The 16,923-nt window shown below is 45.8% G+C and overlaps 1 protein-coding gene across 7 annotated transcripts in view; it reads right to left on the reverse strand.

Annotated features, from left to right (window-relative positions):
- The window catches only part of Nrp2 (neuropilin 2), a 117,292-nt gene that overhangs the window by 64,022 nt on the left and 36,347 nt on the right, over positions 1 to 16,923 (reverse strand). For all 7 annotated transcript variants that reach the window (XM_034499088.2, XM_076931805.1, XM_034499090.2 and 4 more), the window contains exons 3-7: positions 16,435 to 16,616; positions 10,312 to 10,542; positions 9,234 to 9,389; positions 7,170 to 7,339; positions 5,257 to 5,412 (exon numbers count right to left, since the gene is read on the reverse strand). In XM_034499088.2, the coding sequence (XP_034354979.1) occupies positions 5,257 to 5,412; positions 7,170 to 7,339; positions 9,234 to 9,389; positions 10,312 to 10,542; positions 16,435 to 16,616 (895 nt within the window). The remainder of the gene's footprint in view (positions 1 to 5,256; positions 5,413 to 7,169; positions 7,340 to 9,233; positions 9,390 to 10,311; positions 10,543 to 16,434; positions 16,617 to 16,923) is intronic.

Consider the following 16,923-nt stretch of genomic DNA (forward strand, 5'->3'; position numbering starts at 1 on the left):
CTGATACCAGTGTCTATGGGCTTTTTTTTTTTTTTTTTTTTTTTTTTTAAGGCAGCCACACCGATGTTCTGTCTGTTTCTCTTTCTTTCCCAGAATCTCTGTGCACAGCCTTGGCCTAGGAGCACAAAGAATCCAGCACCAAGGTTGGCAGCGCCAGGGAGGCTGGCCTCAGCTCTGAGACAGTTCAGCACCCAGGAGACCCAGTGAAGCTGGCTAACAGCAGCCTGACATAGAACGGTTCAAGCGCATGTATAATGAAATTTTCCCTCGAGCTTCCTAAGTGAAGAGGCTAAAGGTCTGAGCTCATCCCACGACAAATGGATAAGGGACAAACTGAATTACCCAGCACACTGGACCCCTCTCAGTCCTAATGGAGGGAGACACACAAACTGGGAGACTTGAACTTGGAAAGGGCACCTGCCCTCTTCAGAGCGCATGTAACCATGTTTAGAGCATATAGTTGCACCCACAGCTCTGGACGCTGATGCCCTATCCTAGCTTGAGGTCTGAGTCATACTCTAATCCTTATACAACAACAACAAAAATAACAAAATGACAAACCTGAAAAGGAATGAATCATGACCAGAATTCATGAAGATTTTTTTAAAAAAAAATCTTCAATTTATTAATTGGAGAAATAATTATCTCTCTCAATTAAAAAAATGAAGCACAGAGGAGACATTTGTCTGCTCAAGTGCAAGGCCTGGATGACTTCTCTCTATCCCTCTGTCCCTTCTAGGTCTGTGTTTTAAAAGAGGATGTGTGTGTGTGTGTGTGTGTATGTGTGTGTGTGTGTGTGTGTGTGTGTGTGTGTGTGTGTGTGTTTGTGTATCTCCATCCTTGGGGATCTGTTACTTTTTAAATTGACAGCTTGCTTCTCTGCCCAAGAAGAGCTTTGTGCTTTAACCCATTGCTTGCATCTAAGGAGCACCTTCCCTCTGCAGAAGGCCAGGTGCTCCTCTGATGGCAAGCTGCAGTGCTCCGCTGGGAACACCAAGACAGAGTGGGAAGGGAATATCCAAGCCGTGCAGTCCATTGTCCCAGGAGATTTGCAGCAGATGTCCTGTGCTTCCAACACATTGCCAGGGGGGTTGGCAATGTGGCTTTCTAATGCTACTCTTTCCTTCCAAGGCTCTGCTTTACAAAATGATTTGTTTTAATTAAGAAAACAAATACAGGACAGAGGCGTTTAGAAGCAGGGGCTTTTGTTTTGAAGGGACATAGCCAAACCAAATAAACAGCAGCTTCTTTCAACTCTCCATCCTCTGGATCCTGTGATGGAGCCTGAATTCCCAACACAATGCTTAGCCTTGAATCCCGAACTGCACTGTCCTCTTTCAGATTCCCTCAGTAAACAGGGGCTCCAGGCTAGCATGCCTCCTCTCACAGCTGCCAGGGAGCCACTTTCCCTGTGGATGGAAGGCAAGGCCTAGGATAGACTGTTGAGAGCATCTGCTTCTGTGTCTGAACCTGGTGACCAGAAGCCTCTCCTGGGGACTCCAAGATGCTCCTGTCCCTGGGACAACTTGCTTAGACTCTTGAGAGCTGCAATTCCACCTGTGAAACATCGTGAAATTCTGAAGCAGCTAAGTCAGTGCCCGAGGGCTTGTAGGACCTCTTAGCGCTTACGTTAAGGTGATCTCGGTGTATCCCCTCCACTTATCATTGGGTAATTCTACAGAGTCATGGGCCCAAGGCTGATTTTACTTCATCCTTCCTAGCCTCAACCTGGCCATTGGGGTTTAGAACAACTGTTTTTTGTGTTGATCTTTTTTCCAAATAGGAAAAAAAAAAAAAACAAACAAACCTGCCCACAACACCATAAATAAGGGGAAGATATCTAAAACTATCCCAGCAAGGGAAACTAAAGCTAGCAACAGTCTTTGTCCCACTGACCCAAGAACAGTCATGTCTTCATTCCTCAGGCATATAGACTGCCACTTGGTCACAGACTTATGGGATCAGAATCTCAGAATCATGACCAAGGACTGGGGCCTTTAAGCTGTTCCTATTATTCTCCATGCACGTCACTTGGTGTGTATGTGCATGCCTTCACTCGTAATTATACACACTTATACCCGTGCTCATGAAACTTCTTACCACTGTTTTGATAACACCATGCCTATGTCTCGGAGGCTACTCACACAGCTGGGAAAACCAAAAGGCATTAGTTTCTGCTGTGGTTTCTGAAGGGACACATATGAAGTCATTTGGGTAACTGGAGGGAGCACATGAGTTGGTTATGGGCTCTAATGGGGGGAGAAGCTCTCTGCTTTGTGGTTACACCATAAATATGCATAAGGAGGAGCCCGCCTATATGAAAATCATGGGTTCCATATTTATGGCATGTGAAACTGGGAGAGGACTGGGGATGTGCTGTGCATGTGGTCTGCATAAGCAGGCTGTGTTTTTTTGCCAGGAAGATGGTCATGAACCATTAGCAACAACAACTGGGCTTTTCATGGGAACGTCATAAATACCTGTTGACCATAAAAAGACTAGGAAGAGGCTGCTCCCTGACCACACCTCCTGGTAGCAAAAGAAATGGCACTCACAGGCTTAGATCTTGCCTTGCTCAGCCTGGGTGAAAGTTGCCATGATATAGTACAATCACCCTCCACCACCTTGAGAGCCCATTAATCTTGTTTTTCTCTGGATTCTCCAGTTCCCTGGTCTCTGATATGCTCCATTGGTGTTGACAGTGATCAGGGAATTGAGACTGCATTTCCAAATTTGTGCCCCAAATGTCACAACACGCTCTCAACTTCCTAAGCACTGGGAAGGCGTTTTGCAGCTCTTTCCCTGCACTCTACACAGCCCAGCAAGCTGCTGCCTCTTCCTCTGTTCTGCCTTTTCCTTAAGTCCTGCTGTCTGAATTTCACTTTCAAACCCACCACGTTACACCAGAGAGCTTGGCACTGTGCCCAGCTTCCAGAAACCACAAAGAGAACCTCGGTGGTAATACCAGCATGGATGAGCTCCTCCCTGCAGCCTCACTGCCCTCCAGTCCCCTCCTTCCTTCTGCCTCCTTGTCATGGCATCAAATCAAACTGCGGCGGACTTGACAAATCTATTTGGCATGGTTCACTCAACTATTTCAACCCCAGCAGCCCAGAGAGCTGCACATTAAACACAGCTATCTGGGGGAGACCTGTTAACGAAGAGGCTGCAGAGAGCATCCTTGCAGGGGAGAAGGACAGGAAGGCCTCTTGGCTTCCCACCACATGCACAACGGGGTGAGGGAACTGGAGACTAATTGGCGGGCTTTCCATTTTCCTTCCTCGTTTTAAGTATCAGGAGGATGTCTTTCTAATAGAGAGAGGGCTCTTCCTCTGTCCTACTTCTTCTTATGCAGGCAAAACTGATCCTCTAGCACAGAAACACAAACAAGACCTCCAAGTCACCCATTGGTTGCTGGGGAGACACGTTTTTCCAAAGGTGGAAAGAGGATGCAGAAAACAGTGAGGATGTATTTGACACAGGAACACTGAAAAGGATCAGTCTGAAGACTAGAAAGCTCAATTCAGTTCTCAGGAACATCTTCCCTGTAAAATTGAATAGCAGGGATAAAGCCAGGACGGCATTCTATCAAAATGTGCAGTGCTAAGGTATTTCCAAAAGCAGATTTCCTACAAATGGTGTTTTAAATAGCATCCCAGTCCATCTGTGTGCTTTTAAAAATCAGCTTATGCTACAGCATCCCTCTGGACAGCACTGCTTAGTCATTGAACCTGGACAAGGAGACAGCCAGGGGGGCCTTGTGCTTCTGCCCAGGACCCACTCCTACCTGGCTGTGGGCCTTGCCAACTAGCTGAACTCCCTGGTTTTAGCACTTTTTTTTATTGAAAATGTAGGTGGAGAAAGAGAACGTGGGCAGAAAGGGAATGGGGTGAGATGAGGACTCAGCTCTTGGGACTTTCCCCGGCTTCCAGTGGTGATTCAGTTCCTGCTTCTAGCCAGTATCTGGCCTTTCCAAGCTAAGGCAATGGAAGACCAGACCTAGCCCGTGGGTAAAGGTGAAGCTGTCTTTCCATTTCTAAGTATTTCACTTTATTTACTGGGCACATGAAGCAATGTATGTTTGTACATAAGAGAGACTGCTGGTGATATCTAGAAATGGTACTTTCATATGAATGGTGCCATGTTACTATGGCGATTTTTGATTAAAAAAAAAAAAAACTATTCCTTTAAAAAAACCCTCACATTTCCTGAGTGAGGCTGCCAACATTATAGGGCAGAATTTTGTAGGTCCAAGGATTCTAAATGTATGTGTGGTATACTGCTTTGGGACAGTGACAAGGACCAAAGAGATGCCCTTTTGGAAATGCTTATTGGTTGTGAGTGCCTATTTTGATAACTTACATCTTTGCAGACCAGAACCAGGTAGGACTGTAGCAAAGGAGGAGAAACAGACCTATTTTTAAATCTCTCTTGATTCCCTTCCAAGGGAGGGTCAGCAGCCACTGGGATCCCCAGGATGTCTCCTTCACCAGGGCTTTCAGGGATCACCTTGAGCTGTGCTCCCACCACAGAGGCACCTGTCCCCACTCAGGTGAAGACAGAACATCTCCACCGAGCCCTCCATATGCCAAACGCAGCTCATTGCCACATGGTTTTAAGAGTGTCGAGTGCCAGGCACTCATCCCTGCACACAACAAAAGCCTCTCATCGCCCACGTGGACCACATGTCTGCGAGCTGCAGACACTGAAGGCACCGGCCGAGAGAATTCAATGCTTCCCCACTAATCATGACGGTCAATTCAAATCCCAACCCCAACAAACAGGATTTCTTCTCATTACTTATTGTCCTTGTTCTTCTCAGGGACACTGGAACTCCCTCTTAGGGTTTGTGTCTTTTTATTCCCAGACCTCAGTAACTCCTCAACTGGCATTTCATGCTGTTTTGTGATTTTTAACCCAGCATGGGGAAGAGACTCAGGCCATAAATGCTCAATGAATCCTGCATGGTGTGGGGAGGCAGGGATGAGGTAGGCATTTTCTCCTTCATTAACAGTTAGACAATGCTCTGTAAGACCTATCCCACCCCCCACCCCCCACCCCCCACCCCCAGCTTTGCAAAAAGCAACAGCAGCCAGGCTGCTGGAGCAATGGAGTTTTCCAATCACTTTAACATGAAAAGGTAAAATATCAAAGCCAGTGTATCCCTTGCCTCCAGAAGTTCTAAAAGCCTTATGAAACAACTGGCTCCTCCCCAGCATGGGGTCAAGTTCCACTCTCTTGGGGAAGCCGACCTACCTTGTGGTTTTTGCCATGCCGGTAGACCATCCAATCTTCACCGTTTGTGCTGACCTCCAGCTTGTATGATTTGACATAGTAGCCTTTCTGGGTCTCCCTGGAAATGGCTCCCTGTGTTGCAATGGCTGTGAGCATGGTTAGGAAACGGAGGTCCACCTGGGAAGAGAAGTCAGAAAGTAAGGGAACCACTGTTCCCAACAATATCTGGCCTAGTCTGCAAAGGACACAGTTGTCATGCCAAGTTCACAAACCTGAGTGTGTGCTTGTAACCATGTAAACAAGTGATTCCTCTGGACAGTTAAAGTCAACTAGTTCTTACCATCATAGACACTTCCCCTTGAAAACTGAAACTTGATATTCTCTCTCTCTCTCTCTCTCTCTCTCTCTCTCTCTCTCTCTCTCTCCCCTTTTGGTTTTCCTTCCACTTGCAAATCTTGCAAATCTGAATATATCATATCAAGTTTCTTCTAACTACTGAATAGAAAGGCAAAACTCTACTCCATTCCAGTGCGATCCACTGTAAGGCCCCAGAAGTGACAATCCATAGCTGTCTTTTCAACCTTTATTCCCTCACTCCATTGTGTCTTTAATCACTCGGGTCACCAAGGGGTCAAAGGGCATGCAGAGTCTGCCCAAGTAATTAGGCTTATGCACCAAGTCCTGACCTTTCACTCTACAGGGAGGACAGCCAACAGTTGAGGTACCTCCCCTCTGACAATGCCAAACCCATTTGGAAATTACTGGATCTCACTCCTCTGCTGCCTCTGGTCTTTCTTAATGGCGGTCTCAGTGTGAGTTACTGTGTGAAAACTGATGAAAGTCAATTTAGTAAGCACTTCTTGGCTACTCAATGTGTGCATGGCATCATGAAACATTCCAAAGAAATGCACAGTAACTTCTTGTACACAAGAAAAGGTAGATAGCAATAATAAAAAATAGACTATCAAGGACTAAAAATAAGGATATAGAAGATAGACTGTAACAACAAAGAATGTTCTAGAAGCTTTGCAAGATGAAAGGATTTTTGAAGAGGCAGAGGGGACAGTGACAAATGGTCTGAGAATTGTGTTCTTAGAGCCTCTGTGGCTCCCTGGAGTTTCTAAGTGGTCTCTCTCCCTTTCCTGGTGTCTGCAAAGCAGTATCCGTCTCAGAGCAGAGGTCACCATGTCACATCAGAGCTGGGACAGGCTTGTCGATGGGTCACAAGGCTGTCTGTGTGTGTCATAAAAGCAGACGTTGCCCTAGTATAGAACTGGCAGTTTGTTCTTCCCGTTTACTTATTCCCAGGGGATCAGAGCTGGACCCGTGTGCCGTGCAGGAAGATTACTCAACATGAGCTGCAAGACTTGCTCAGGAAGACTGCAAACAATAGTCTGAAAAGATGCTGCCAAGCATCTGGGTAACTTGAGTTTCGTTCCCCATAGTGACATTTTCCCATGTGTTCTCTGATAGCTATGTGTAAAACCTTCCTGGCAGGCTCCTTCCAGATAGCAAAGATCAGAAGAAGTTGCCATATTCAGATAGCGCCCAACAAACCTGCCTTCAGAAAAATGCTCTCCCCACATCTCAGATGCCTTCCTGTGCCAAGAATGAGGACGATCTGGAACTATTTATAGAACATTCCTTTGATACTGATAGGGCAAACATTATCCTGGCCAATCAGCTCTCCTAGGGCCCAGTAAGCCTCATAAGGGCAAGGGCAAGTGACCCTCTTACTCATCACTTTATCCCAGCACACAGCACAGTACCTTTGTGGATGAATGATGGATGGATGGATGGATGGATGGATGGATAGATACAATTCTCATACATTCTATTTTTCAGCATCCTCTTTTGACTCTAGCTGAGGGGCCACATACTGTCACATCAACAGACACGTTCTCATCCCTCCCCAGGAGTACCAGAGTAAGCACCTGGAGATACTCTTTGTTGGAATCCAAGTTGGGTGTCCAGCCGTTGTCATCACCATGGAGCCGGCTCTGCTGAGGAGTCCATCTCCCATCAGAGAAAGTGGATGAGGCACTGATCTGTTCGTTAGCGATCCGGCCAGACTCCATTCCCAGAGGGACATTGCACTGAAAGTCTGGGGATTGGAGATCGGTCAAGGGTAGAGTTAGGCATCTTAACATCAAACTGTGCTGGGGCCCCCCAGACACTGTTTCCTTCTAGGGACAAGTCCTTACAGGCACTCCCTCATCTTGAATCTAATTATATGCTCACATTTTAAAAACAACTGCACTAAGTCACACAGTTAACAACCCCTCTGGGTCTTCAAGGAACTAAATTGGACCTAAAAGAAATTAGATGATAGATAAATAAGAATCATCATATAAATTAAAAATACCATCTAAAACACGAGTGCTGCAGGCTATGGATGCTTTGAGGTGCCAGATGCACCAGTCATGTGGTACAGGTGAACATGACAATTTGGGTGGGCTGAGCCATTGTGGGAAGCCTGTTTTCTTAACCCACACCCAGGAGGCACTTTTGCATGTCTCTCTCTTTCAGCCAAGTGTTTCCTGATTTCTGGCACAGAAGACAGACACTACAAAATATAAATACCCATCTTTGGGAAACTTCTCCGTGAGGATATGCACGCCCCATTGAGGTCCCCTACACCAACTGCCTGGCCTAACAGATCCAGGAGTCTTTGACCCTGGTCTTATGCCATCAGAGAATGCACCATCCTTCACCTGGGTGCTGTGAACAATGAGCAGTGTTTGCAGAAGACATGTGTTTGATAAAAAACTGGCCACCTTTCTGAGTTATCAAATCTATTTATTCTTCAGCTCCGTGGTTGCACTGGCCATTTACTGAGCCAGCTATAGCTTGCTATGTGGTTTCTCATGCACTCTTCAGGGACTCTGTTGGAAAACACAGAAGCAAGCATTCAGAGCAGAGCCTGTTCATTTTTCTGGCAGGTCAAGCTGCTACCTGCATCTGTAGTTACATGGGTGGTGAGCTGTCTACAACAGAGGCGGCAGGTCCTCAGTTCTCATCGTATGAAAGTGCTTGTTTTTTTTTTTTTTTTTTTTTTTTTTTTTTTTTTTTTTTTTTTTTTTTGTTTTTTGCTTTTTGTTTTTTCTTTTAGGAAATCATTTGTGTCTCTAAGCAGCCATGGCAGTGAGTCTGAAACACAGGGCTGGGAGCAGATGGCTTGAAAATGGGCCTCAGGATGGGAGAGCAGTGGCTCGGGTGGCAGGTTCCACAACAGCTGGGCTCACCGCAGCACTTTGCAAATGCTGCCTGCAGTGCCTGGCACTCAGTGGAAGCTCCCCAAAAACTGTATGTCATGCATGTATGAAGTGGAAGTCACGGGATTGCATGGTCTAGCCAGAGAAACTCTACTCAGAGCTACAGAGCTTTATGTAATATTGAGTTACACATGGATGTTTTTTTGACAGTGGCCTTTACGGTCTGGAGATGGAGGAACTGATCTAGACCTGAAAAAGTTAGACAGCACATGCACCATCCTCAGGACACTTTTCCACTCATGGACAAAGAAACAGAGGCTCAAGATATGACTGACTTTCTTAAAAAAAAAAAAAAAGATTTATTTATTATGTATATGAGTATACCATTGCTCTCTTCAGACACACCAGAAGAGGGCATCAGATCCCATTACAGAAGGTTGTGAGCCACCATGTAGTTGCTGGGAATCGAACTCAGGACCTCTGGAAGAGCAGTCAGTGCTCTTAACTGCTGAGCCTTCTCTCTGTGACTTTCTTTGGGGGGTAACTCTTACTTGTTTATTTGCTTGGCTTTTGTAAGGAAATGAGAACCCAGATGGACATTGTCCTTTTTCCATTTGTCTTTGCTGGGAAGGAAAACGTGGCTTTCTTTGATTGAACTCAGTCAGATAGCACCACAAAGTCTTCAGCACTTCTGTCGACTGTGTCCGAAATGTCAGCCCTTTACCTGTACTCACACATCCCTAATGAGAAGACAGGACAGCAATTCCCAAATGGTCAACTTACTCTCGGGCGGCTCCTGGTGGACCAAATAGTAACGTGCGGAGAAGCCATCCTTGGCCACTGCCATGTCCGTGTGAAAGGTCAAGGAGAGGATCCCGGTGGAGGAGCGGAGTTTGGAGGGTGTTTTCGTCCCACAGTACTTGCCAATCAGAGGCCCCACTGGATATAGGAGACAAAGAGTAGAAGGAGAAATCTCAAACTGGCTTTCAGTGTTTTCTCTTTTCACAACATTGTGCACCTCATTGCCAATGCCTTGATGTAAAAACTGAAGGTGTGCTTGGAGAATAATGTCTGATATTTTCCCTGAACATTAAAAAGTGTTTTCCCTGAGCTGGCTTTGTTCTGTCCTTTTAACCCTGAGAGATGGGCCGGAAGGTATCATTATAGTATCTGTCCTACAGAGGACGAAATAGAGTTTCAGAAGGTTGAGTGACATTTTCCTGGTCACATTACTAGGAAATAGAAGAGACGGAACGCAGACTCTACCTGCCTGCCTAAATCTCATGCTTTCTCAAGATGAAACGGCTCCTATGTACCAAGTATCCTTAGGACAACCACCAAGATGAACAATTCGTTTCTTTCCAATACTAGTTACACTATCTGTGTTGGTCCCTCACCTGATTTATATAGACTCCTCTTGGCTATAAATGATTGCTTTTTAATATCCATGACTATATTAATAGTAATAAAATAGTAGTGATAATAGTGATGAAAGGTCATTTCACAGCCAAGATACTGAGAGGTTCAATAACTTGGCTGGGTTCTACAACAGAGAGATTCAACTCAAGTCAGTCTGGCTATAAGTCCTTCTATATGGTCACAGCATATAATAACTGATTCACTACTATCCTAATAACTTGGTGTAGAAAGGCACATCACTGATAATTTTGCAGTCTCTGATAGTTAATCTCAGTTGTCAACTTAGTTGTCAGTGAAATTTAGAATCACCTTAGAGACAGTCCTCTGGGTATATCTGTGAGGGATCACCCTGATTGCCCACTTTGGGTGCTACTATCCCCTAGGCTAGGATCCTGACCTTTACAAGAAGGAGAAAGCGAGCTGAGCATAAGCATTCACTCACCGTGGGGAATGCCATCCCAGATGTCCAACCAGTCATATTTACAGTCTCCTTCCCCCACTTGAAGAGGGTCATGCTCCAGGTCAAAGGTCAGGAACTGTAGGATGATCTCCATCCTAGGTTTGGCCAGGATGGTGAAGGTACAGTCCAGATTATGTGGATACTTCTCTGGAAACCCTGGAGATTCAATGGTCCCATTGGGGCTTGTAAAGTTCTTGGAACAATCTTCAGAGCCTGTGTGCCAGAGAGGGAGAGAGAGAAAGAGAGAGAGAGAGAGAGAGAGAGAGAGAGAGAGAGAGAGAGAGAGAGAACATTAGAGAGTAACCTTTCTCTGCTGTCTCCTCTGCCTTTGGGTTATTTAAATGTTTGTGTCTATGTCCCCCTATTCACAAGGTTTTTATTTCTGCTCAAATGACCCTTGGAGCAACACACCCTTCCCCTCTGTGTTTCAAGCCCTCAAGCGAGTCTCCCTTTTGGACAGAAATTACGGTGGTGTGACCGATTGCTTTGAATGAATAAGAGCAACAGTTGAGGGATTGGAGTAAGAGGTAAAGAGGGGTGTGTGTGTGTGTGTGTGTGTGTGTGTGTGAGAGAGAGAGAGAGAGAGAGAGAGAGAGAGATCTTGAAAGAGGAACAGAGTCTTCTTTCTCAATCACTCAGCTGCTCACTCCAGAATGTAAGTTATTTCAATCCTTAAGGAAGGCTTGCTGGTTGCCAGCAGAGAAAACAATGTTATCCCTTATTTATTGCTGACCTCAACACTAGCCTCTATTGTACCCCAGCCAGCTAAGTGCCCCTTCTCCCTCCAAGTTCCAAGGTGCCTCAGGGGAGGGGCAAAGGGGAGCCTGAGCCCCATTCATGTCCTGACTGTATTAAAACAGGCTGCTCTGTAGTGGTGGGACAATTAACAATCGTGGTTCTTAGCCGGTGGATCACAGTAGGGCTTGGAGATGTTAAAGGCCTCTCAGGCCAGTGAGTCTGGAAAAATGCAACAGTGTATTGACATTTGGAAGGCTTCTGGTGCCTTTGTGGTGGGGATGGCCTTGTTTTTCTCCTAAGCTCTTGGGTTAGCTTTCTGGGGATGCATCCTGATGAAACATGACACACACTGGCAGCCTGCTGCAAGCTTGGGCAGCATCAGGAGCAGTGAGAGGATTACAGCCACCACAACCCCAGACCTCGAGGGTGGAGTCATAGGAGAGGAGCCCTGGTGCTTTAAATCCAGCAACTGTTGCTCTGGGCAGAGCCAGGAATGGAGCCTGGAAGCACAGAGAGCCAGCATATACAAAGAACAAGAATGGGTACAAGTTAATGACGTGGACTCAAATGCTGGCAATTACAGTAGTTTTTATTCACTGCATTTGGATTTTAAAATAAGTAAAGGAAGCAGGATTTACGAAGGGGATAATAGGCATTCTAAGCATGAAGGAAACAACAACAATAACAACACAGAAATACTCAATAAACCAGGTGTTTACTGGCAGGAAGTGCCCTCTGGGGACCACACTGAAATGTAACTGTGGGATGTCAATATGCCGATCTTAGCCCAAAGCAACATCTTTATCTGGGGCTCCTGTAGCAGTGCCCTCTGCAAGTCTCTCTACAGATGATGACTTTCTAGAAAGCTGCAAATATCTGACTAGGCGAAGGTACCATGCAAATAAGTATATGTGCATTTGAGGTAGGCTTATAACTTTCTGTAGCTGGGGCAGCATAGGAAATTCCCGGCATCTACAGCTATATCCATCAATATTTCTTCTCCATTGTCATTGCTGCACCTTGGGTTGTGTGGAGAATGAGGACCGGGAGCAAGAACAAATCTTCCTGAGTTATTTGAAGCTCTGGGGACCACATCTCAGAGGCCTTGCCTTTCATTCAATGGCACAGCGGCAGCAGGGAAGATCCAGCCTTGCCAGTGGGCAGCCAGCTTGGGTGGGATGAGCTGGGGTGGCCCCCCTCCCTTCCTCAGCTTTGTTTACCATCAGGCAGCAAACTCCTGAGGGTTTCCTCAGTGGCCTGGGATGATGTGATTTGGGAAAGCCAGGCCAGCTGGCTGATCTTCAGGGGCCCAAGAAGAATTTTGAAAAGGTTACAGTTTAAGGCTGCTATGCAGATTTCTTCAGGGTGCACACAGGGAGCCTCACACAGTGCTGGATGGAAATCAACTCTCTGCTCACAACTGACTTGAGAGTTAGCCTCTTGAGAGCCCCTCCTAGAGCTGGCTCTATTGTCAACCCTTTAGAAGGCATGGGGACTTGGCACCTCCTTGGGAGTTGATAATTTATGATAGAATCTTTGATCCTTCTCATCCATGGGGGAAGAGAGTGTTTGAACAAAATGGACGTGTAGAACCTAATATGGGCCCTGGAGAACATGAGAGTCTAAAGCATTCCATTTCAGGATCCCCAGGTCTAGCTTGTAACTGGAAGGGATTTTTAAATTTAAGTACTTAAGGCCAAACAAATAACAAACAAAATAACAGTGCATGTCTGACACATGGCTAGAAATGGATACACTCTCTGGCTTGTTGAGTGGGGTGAGAAAACATTATTGTTTTACCCTTTGGGAGCAGAAAAAAAATCAGGCATCTTTTAAAATCATATATTTTTCTCTAGTCTTGCCACGGTCAAAGCCTGAATGGAAACTAAAATTCCAAGGTCAAAGGGAATCCTGGAAATGGAGACAAACTTTGAGTCTTGCAGAAGTCTGACTAATTCATAAAATCCTTTCCTGAAACAGTTTAAAGGACACAAAAATTTTTTAAATACCCAGCTGACAAATGTTTATGTCAATTCAATGATAGGATGACTCTGGAGGTTTGAATCAGTGTGGCTTATACCTGTAATCCAAGCACTGAAATCCTAGGAGACTGAGGCAGGAGGACTACTGTGAGTTCTAGGCAAGCCTGAGCTATGTATTGAATTCTAAGATATCGTGGGCTACAGAGTGAAGACTCAGTCTCATGAGAACAGCAAAGCAACACGAAGCTGAAGCTGGGGCCTGGACTGTAGTGAAGGATTCCTTCCCAGAGGCTCTGGAACGCAGGATGGTTTACAACATGGAAGTTGAGGAGGAGGAGCCTAACCCACACAAAGATACAAAAATGCAAAGGCCTAATCTGAAGCCGGGCAGTGGTGGCGCACGCCTTTAATCCAGCACTTGGGAGGCAGAGGCAGGCGGATTTCTGAGTTCAAGGCCAGCCTGGTCTACAGAGTGAGTTCCAGGACAGCCAGGGCTACACAGAGAAACCTTGTCTCGGAAAAACCAAAAATAAATAAATAAATAATAAAATAAAAAATAAAAAAATGAAGTCATGCTCGACTCGACCACAGGTGGCGATGTCAGGCGTTTATCTTAGGGGCTCGGCTCAGAGTACTGGGCATACCTCTTCCTGTGAACAAGTCTCACAGTTTTACTTCAGAGATGCCATTGAGTAATGGACACGGGAGAGAAATTTGGATTTTGGATTTCTGCAAAAAGAACACCATCAGAAAAGCAACAAACACTTCCACTGATTGTGTTTCCTGGGCCACCTTTCAAGTTCTTCTAAAAATTTTTCTTTCCTTATTCTGTTCCAGGTTTGGCGATTTCAGGTTGTTTCTGTTTGCAACTTTTTCTTGGCTTACCCTTTTCCAGGTGACACACCCTGGCATCACACAATGTTTTATTCTTCCTTTAGGGTAGACGTGACCGTCCACTCCAGCCCTATGCTCTGTCTGTCCCAGCCTTGTGTGTGCATGTGTCTCAATGTAACTCTGTAGCAGAGCCTGCAGAAAGGCAAGCTTCCAGGGCCTTCTGTATGGCTGTTTGCATATCTGTGTTTACAGTTTCCCCCTCTTTCTTTTTATGAATCTGACTGGCAAACATAGCTATGTTTGTTTGGGGTTTCTTCAGCGTGTCCACCCATTTCTTTCATGTTCTGTGGATGATGTAAACGTTGTAAACTGTGTATTTTCTCACAGGACTGTAACTATGGAAATAGGGGCACACTGCAAGGCACCTATCTAGAAGAACATATCCCTTCCGAAACGTCTTGGTTTTGACTTTTGCTCTCTTGTGCATTCCTGTGCTTCGTATCTACAGGACTGATGTTCATACCAAGAGCTACTCTTCCTGATGACACGAGGGGACCTGGACATTCTTTTACACACTCTCAGCCTTGTGGTTTGGGGTTGTCACTCACTAGGGTATCCCAGTCCTTGCAGTGGGCTGCCTCATTGCTCCAGGTCAAGCCACCCACCTATCCCAGCTGGCACGACTCTTTTAGGGTCTTCACAGACTTGCTGCCTTATTTCAGATTCTACTTCTGCATGTCACCTAAACAGCAGGCTGTGTCATGAATCTCTCTTGTGTCTTTTATCTTTTAATGCCTTCCTTTCAAATTTGTGTGAGGGATGGAGTTTACATCCTCTCTCTCTCTCTTTTTTTTTTTTTTTTTTTTTTTTTGAGCTTTCTGGAGAGTGTGGCACCATGCTTTGGGGAGCAATGAAGTATGAACCATGAGACCAGAGATAAGCTTAGAGGCTCCTGGAAGGCCTTGCATGGACTGATTTCCTTCTGTGACTGCAGTGAGCAGTGAGTTTGGTGCCAGGGACTCCTTACTGATAGGTTGCAGAGTCCGTTGCATTTCCAATACAGTGACAGTGACTTGTGCCTTTGCATAACACTCATAATACAGTTTACTTTTGATGTCACCAGTAATACTGATGGTGTATCTGTGTGATGAGGGTTTGTCTACCTGCCTTTCCCACGAGCCAAGGACAAGAAATCTGTCTCAATCCTTCTTTCTCTCACACTCTTAGAAGAGAATGTTCATCTGCATTTTGCACTGGGTCTCAAGGAGTAGAGGATCCAACTATGCAGGGGGCTCATAGTAGCCCCAGCCCAGGGCAAGGAGATCACTTCCTGAGAGTTTATCATGGCCAGAGTCATGAAAATGCGTGGCAGATGGGCCATCTTAGGTCTCTGCCCGCTGAGAGCTTACGCTCCTCACTCTGACTGCTGACCACACCCCTTCATTGATTCCACCTTTGGTAGAATCAAGTCCAGCAAATATTTAGACAGAGTGGATATAAAAAGTGTGTTCAACAACCACTGCTTCCTTCCAAGAACTGTTTAATGAAAAAAAAAGAAGCTCCATTATAAATAGTTCCCCTTGCACTGAACTTAACAGGAGCCAGACTTGGGATTTCTCAATGATGGGATGACAACTTCTCCTGGAAGCAGACTCCATGCTGGAGTCATAGAAGTTGGGCTCCTAAAGAAAGAAAACACTCAAATACAGAGGCAGATCTTCTGAGGGAAGACTGCCTGGAGTGGGCAAGGTGAGGAAGAATCAGGGCATCCCTTTCTCAGCCATAGTGAGAACTGGCATGGACAGAGGGCAGAAGTGTGGCCCTAACACAGCATGAGAAGTTAGTCCTGCCCATTAAAGGCCCAGGGCACCTAATGAGATGCATGGGCCTCAGCAGTCAACTCAAAGAAGTGTTATGTTTTCTGCCCTGGTTCCCACTAACTTTCAGTAGCATCTCGGGGTGTCTGATTCCCTAGCATATGGGAACTAGGAGTTCAGTGTATAGGGGTGGTAAAATGGACTGCCAAGGAGGAATGTCTAGGAGTCATAATTTAATTTAAAAGCAGTGACTGACCCCATTCTAGGGGTCGTGGTGAGATCTTTAGAAACCCTAAACAATGAAAAGATTATATCCTCCAGCCCCATGTAATTCCAAATAAAGACAACATTAAACCATGAAGTGGTTAGGCTAAAGTTCAACCAAGTTCAACCATGAAGAGCAGCTTGATTTAAACACACACACACACACACACACACACACACACACACACACACACAAATCCAATTCTTCTAAGAGATGTTCTTATATGTACACCCCCCTGACCCCTCCTCCTATGCTGGTGCTTTATCTCTCCCCTCAAATTGGAAGTTGCTCGACCTGCTTTTATTATAAAGGCATTACCAGATTCTCCTCAGACCTTCCCAGGCTCACTTTAGGTGTCTCTTCACCTGCCACCTCCACTACCTGATGCCATCTACCCACTAGGGCTTCCCTCTATGTCCCACCTTCCCTCAGACACCTATCTGTGGCCTCTACTCAAGACCCCACTAACCTGTTTTGAAGATCTCATAGCGTAGGGAGAAACCTGCCCCCTGCCGGGCATAGTCTGAGGTGAACTTGATGTATAACACAGAGCCAGAGGAGATGATGGTGGGCGGGGCAATGTTCCCACAGTGCTTGCCCAGGAGGTCGGCTGACTCACTGTCCCCATCCCGAATCTCAATGAAGTCATACCTAGGTGGGGATAGAAAAAAAAAAGCACAGATGAGAAAAGACCAGTCTGAAGACCAGGGAAGGACCATTATCCTCCTTTGACTCTCCCTGGTCTCTTATAGACACTCAGGTGTTACAGACCAATCAACAAAGGACACTGTACTTGCTTTGACACACAGGCAAACACAACCACAAGAAGTTGCTTTGTTCAAGCTATAGTGAATGAATGCATGGGTGGGAGGCCTTATCTCTTGTTCACATAAGAGCAATTGCATCATTCCAACAAAGCGAGCATTGTTTTGTTTCGTTTTTGCCCCCTTGGGTGGCG

Source organism: Arvicanthis niloticus, chromosome 3 (assembly GCF_011762505.2).
Source record: "Arvicanthis niloticus isolate mArvNil1 chromosome 3, mArvNil1.pat.X, whole genome shotgun sequence".
Lineage (NCBI taxonomy): Eukaryota > Metazoa > Chordata > Mammalia > Rodentia > Muridae > Arvicanthis > Arvicanthis niloticus.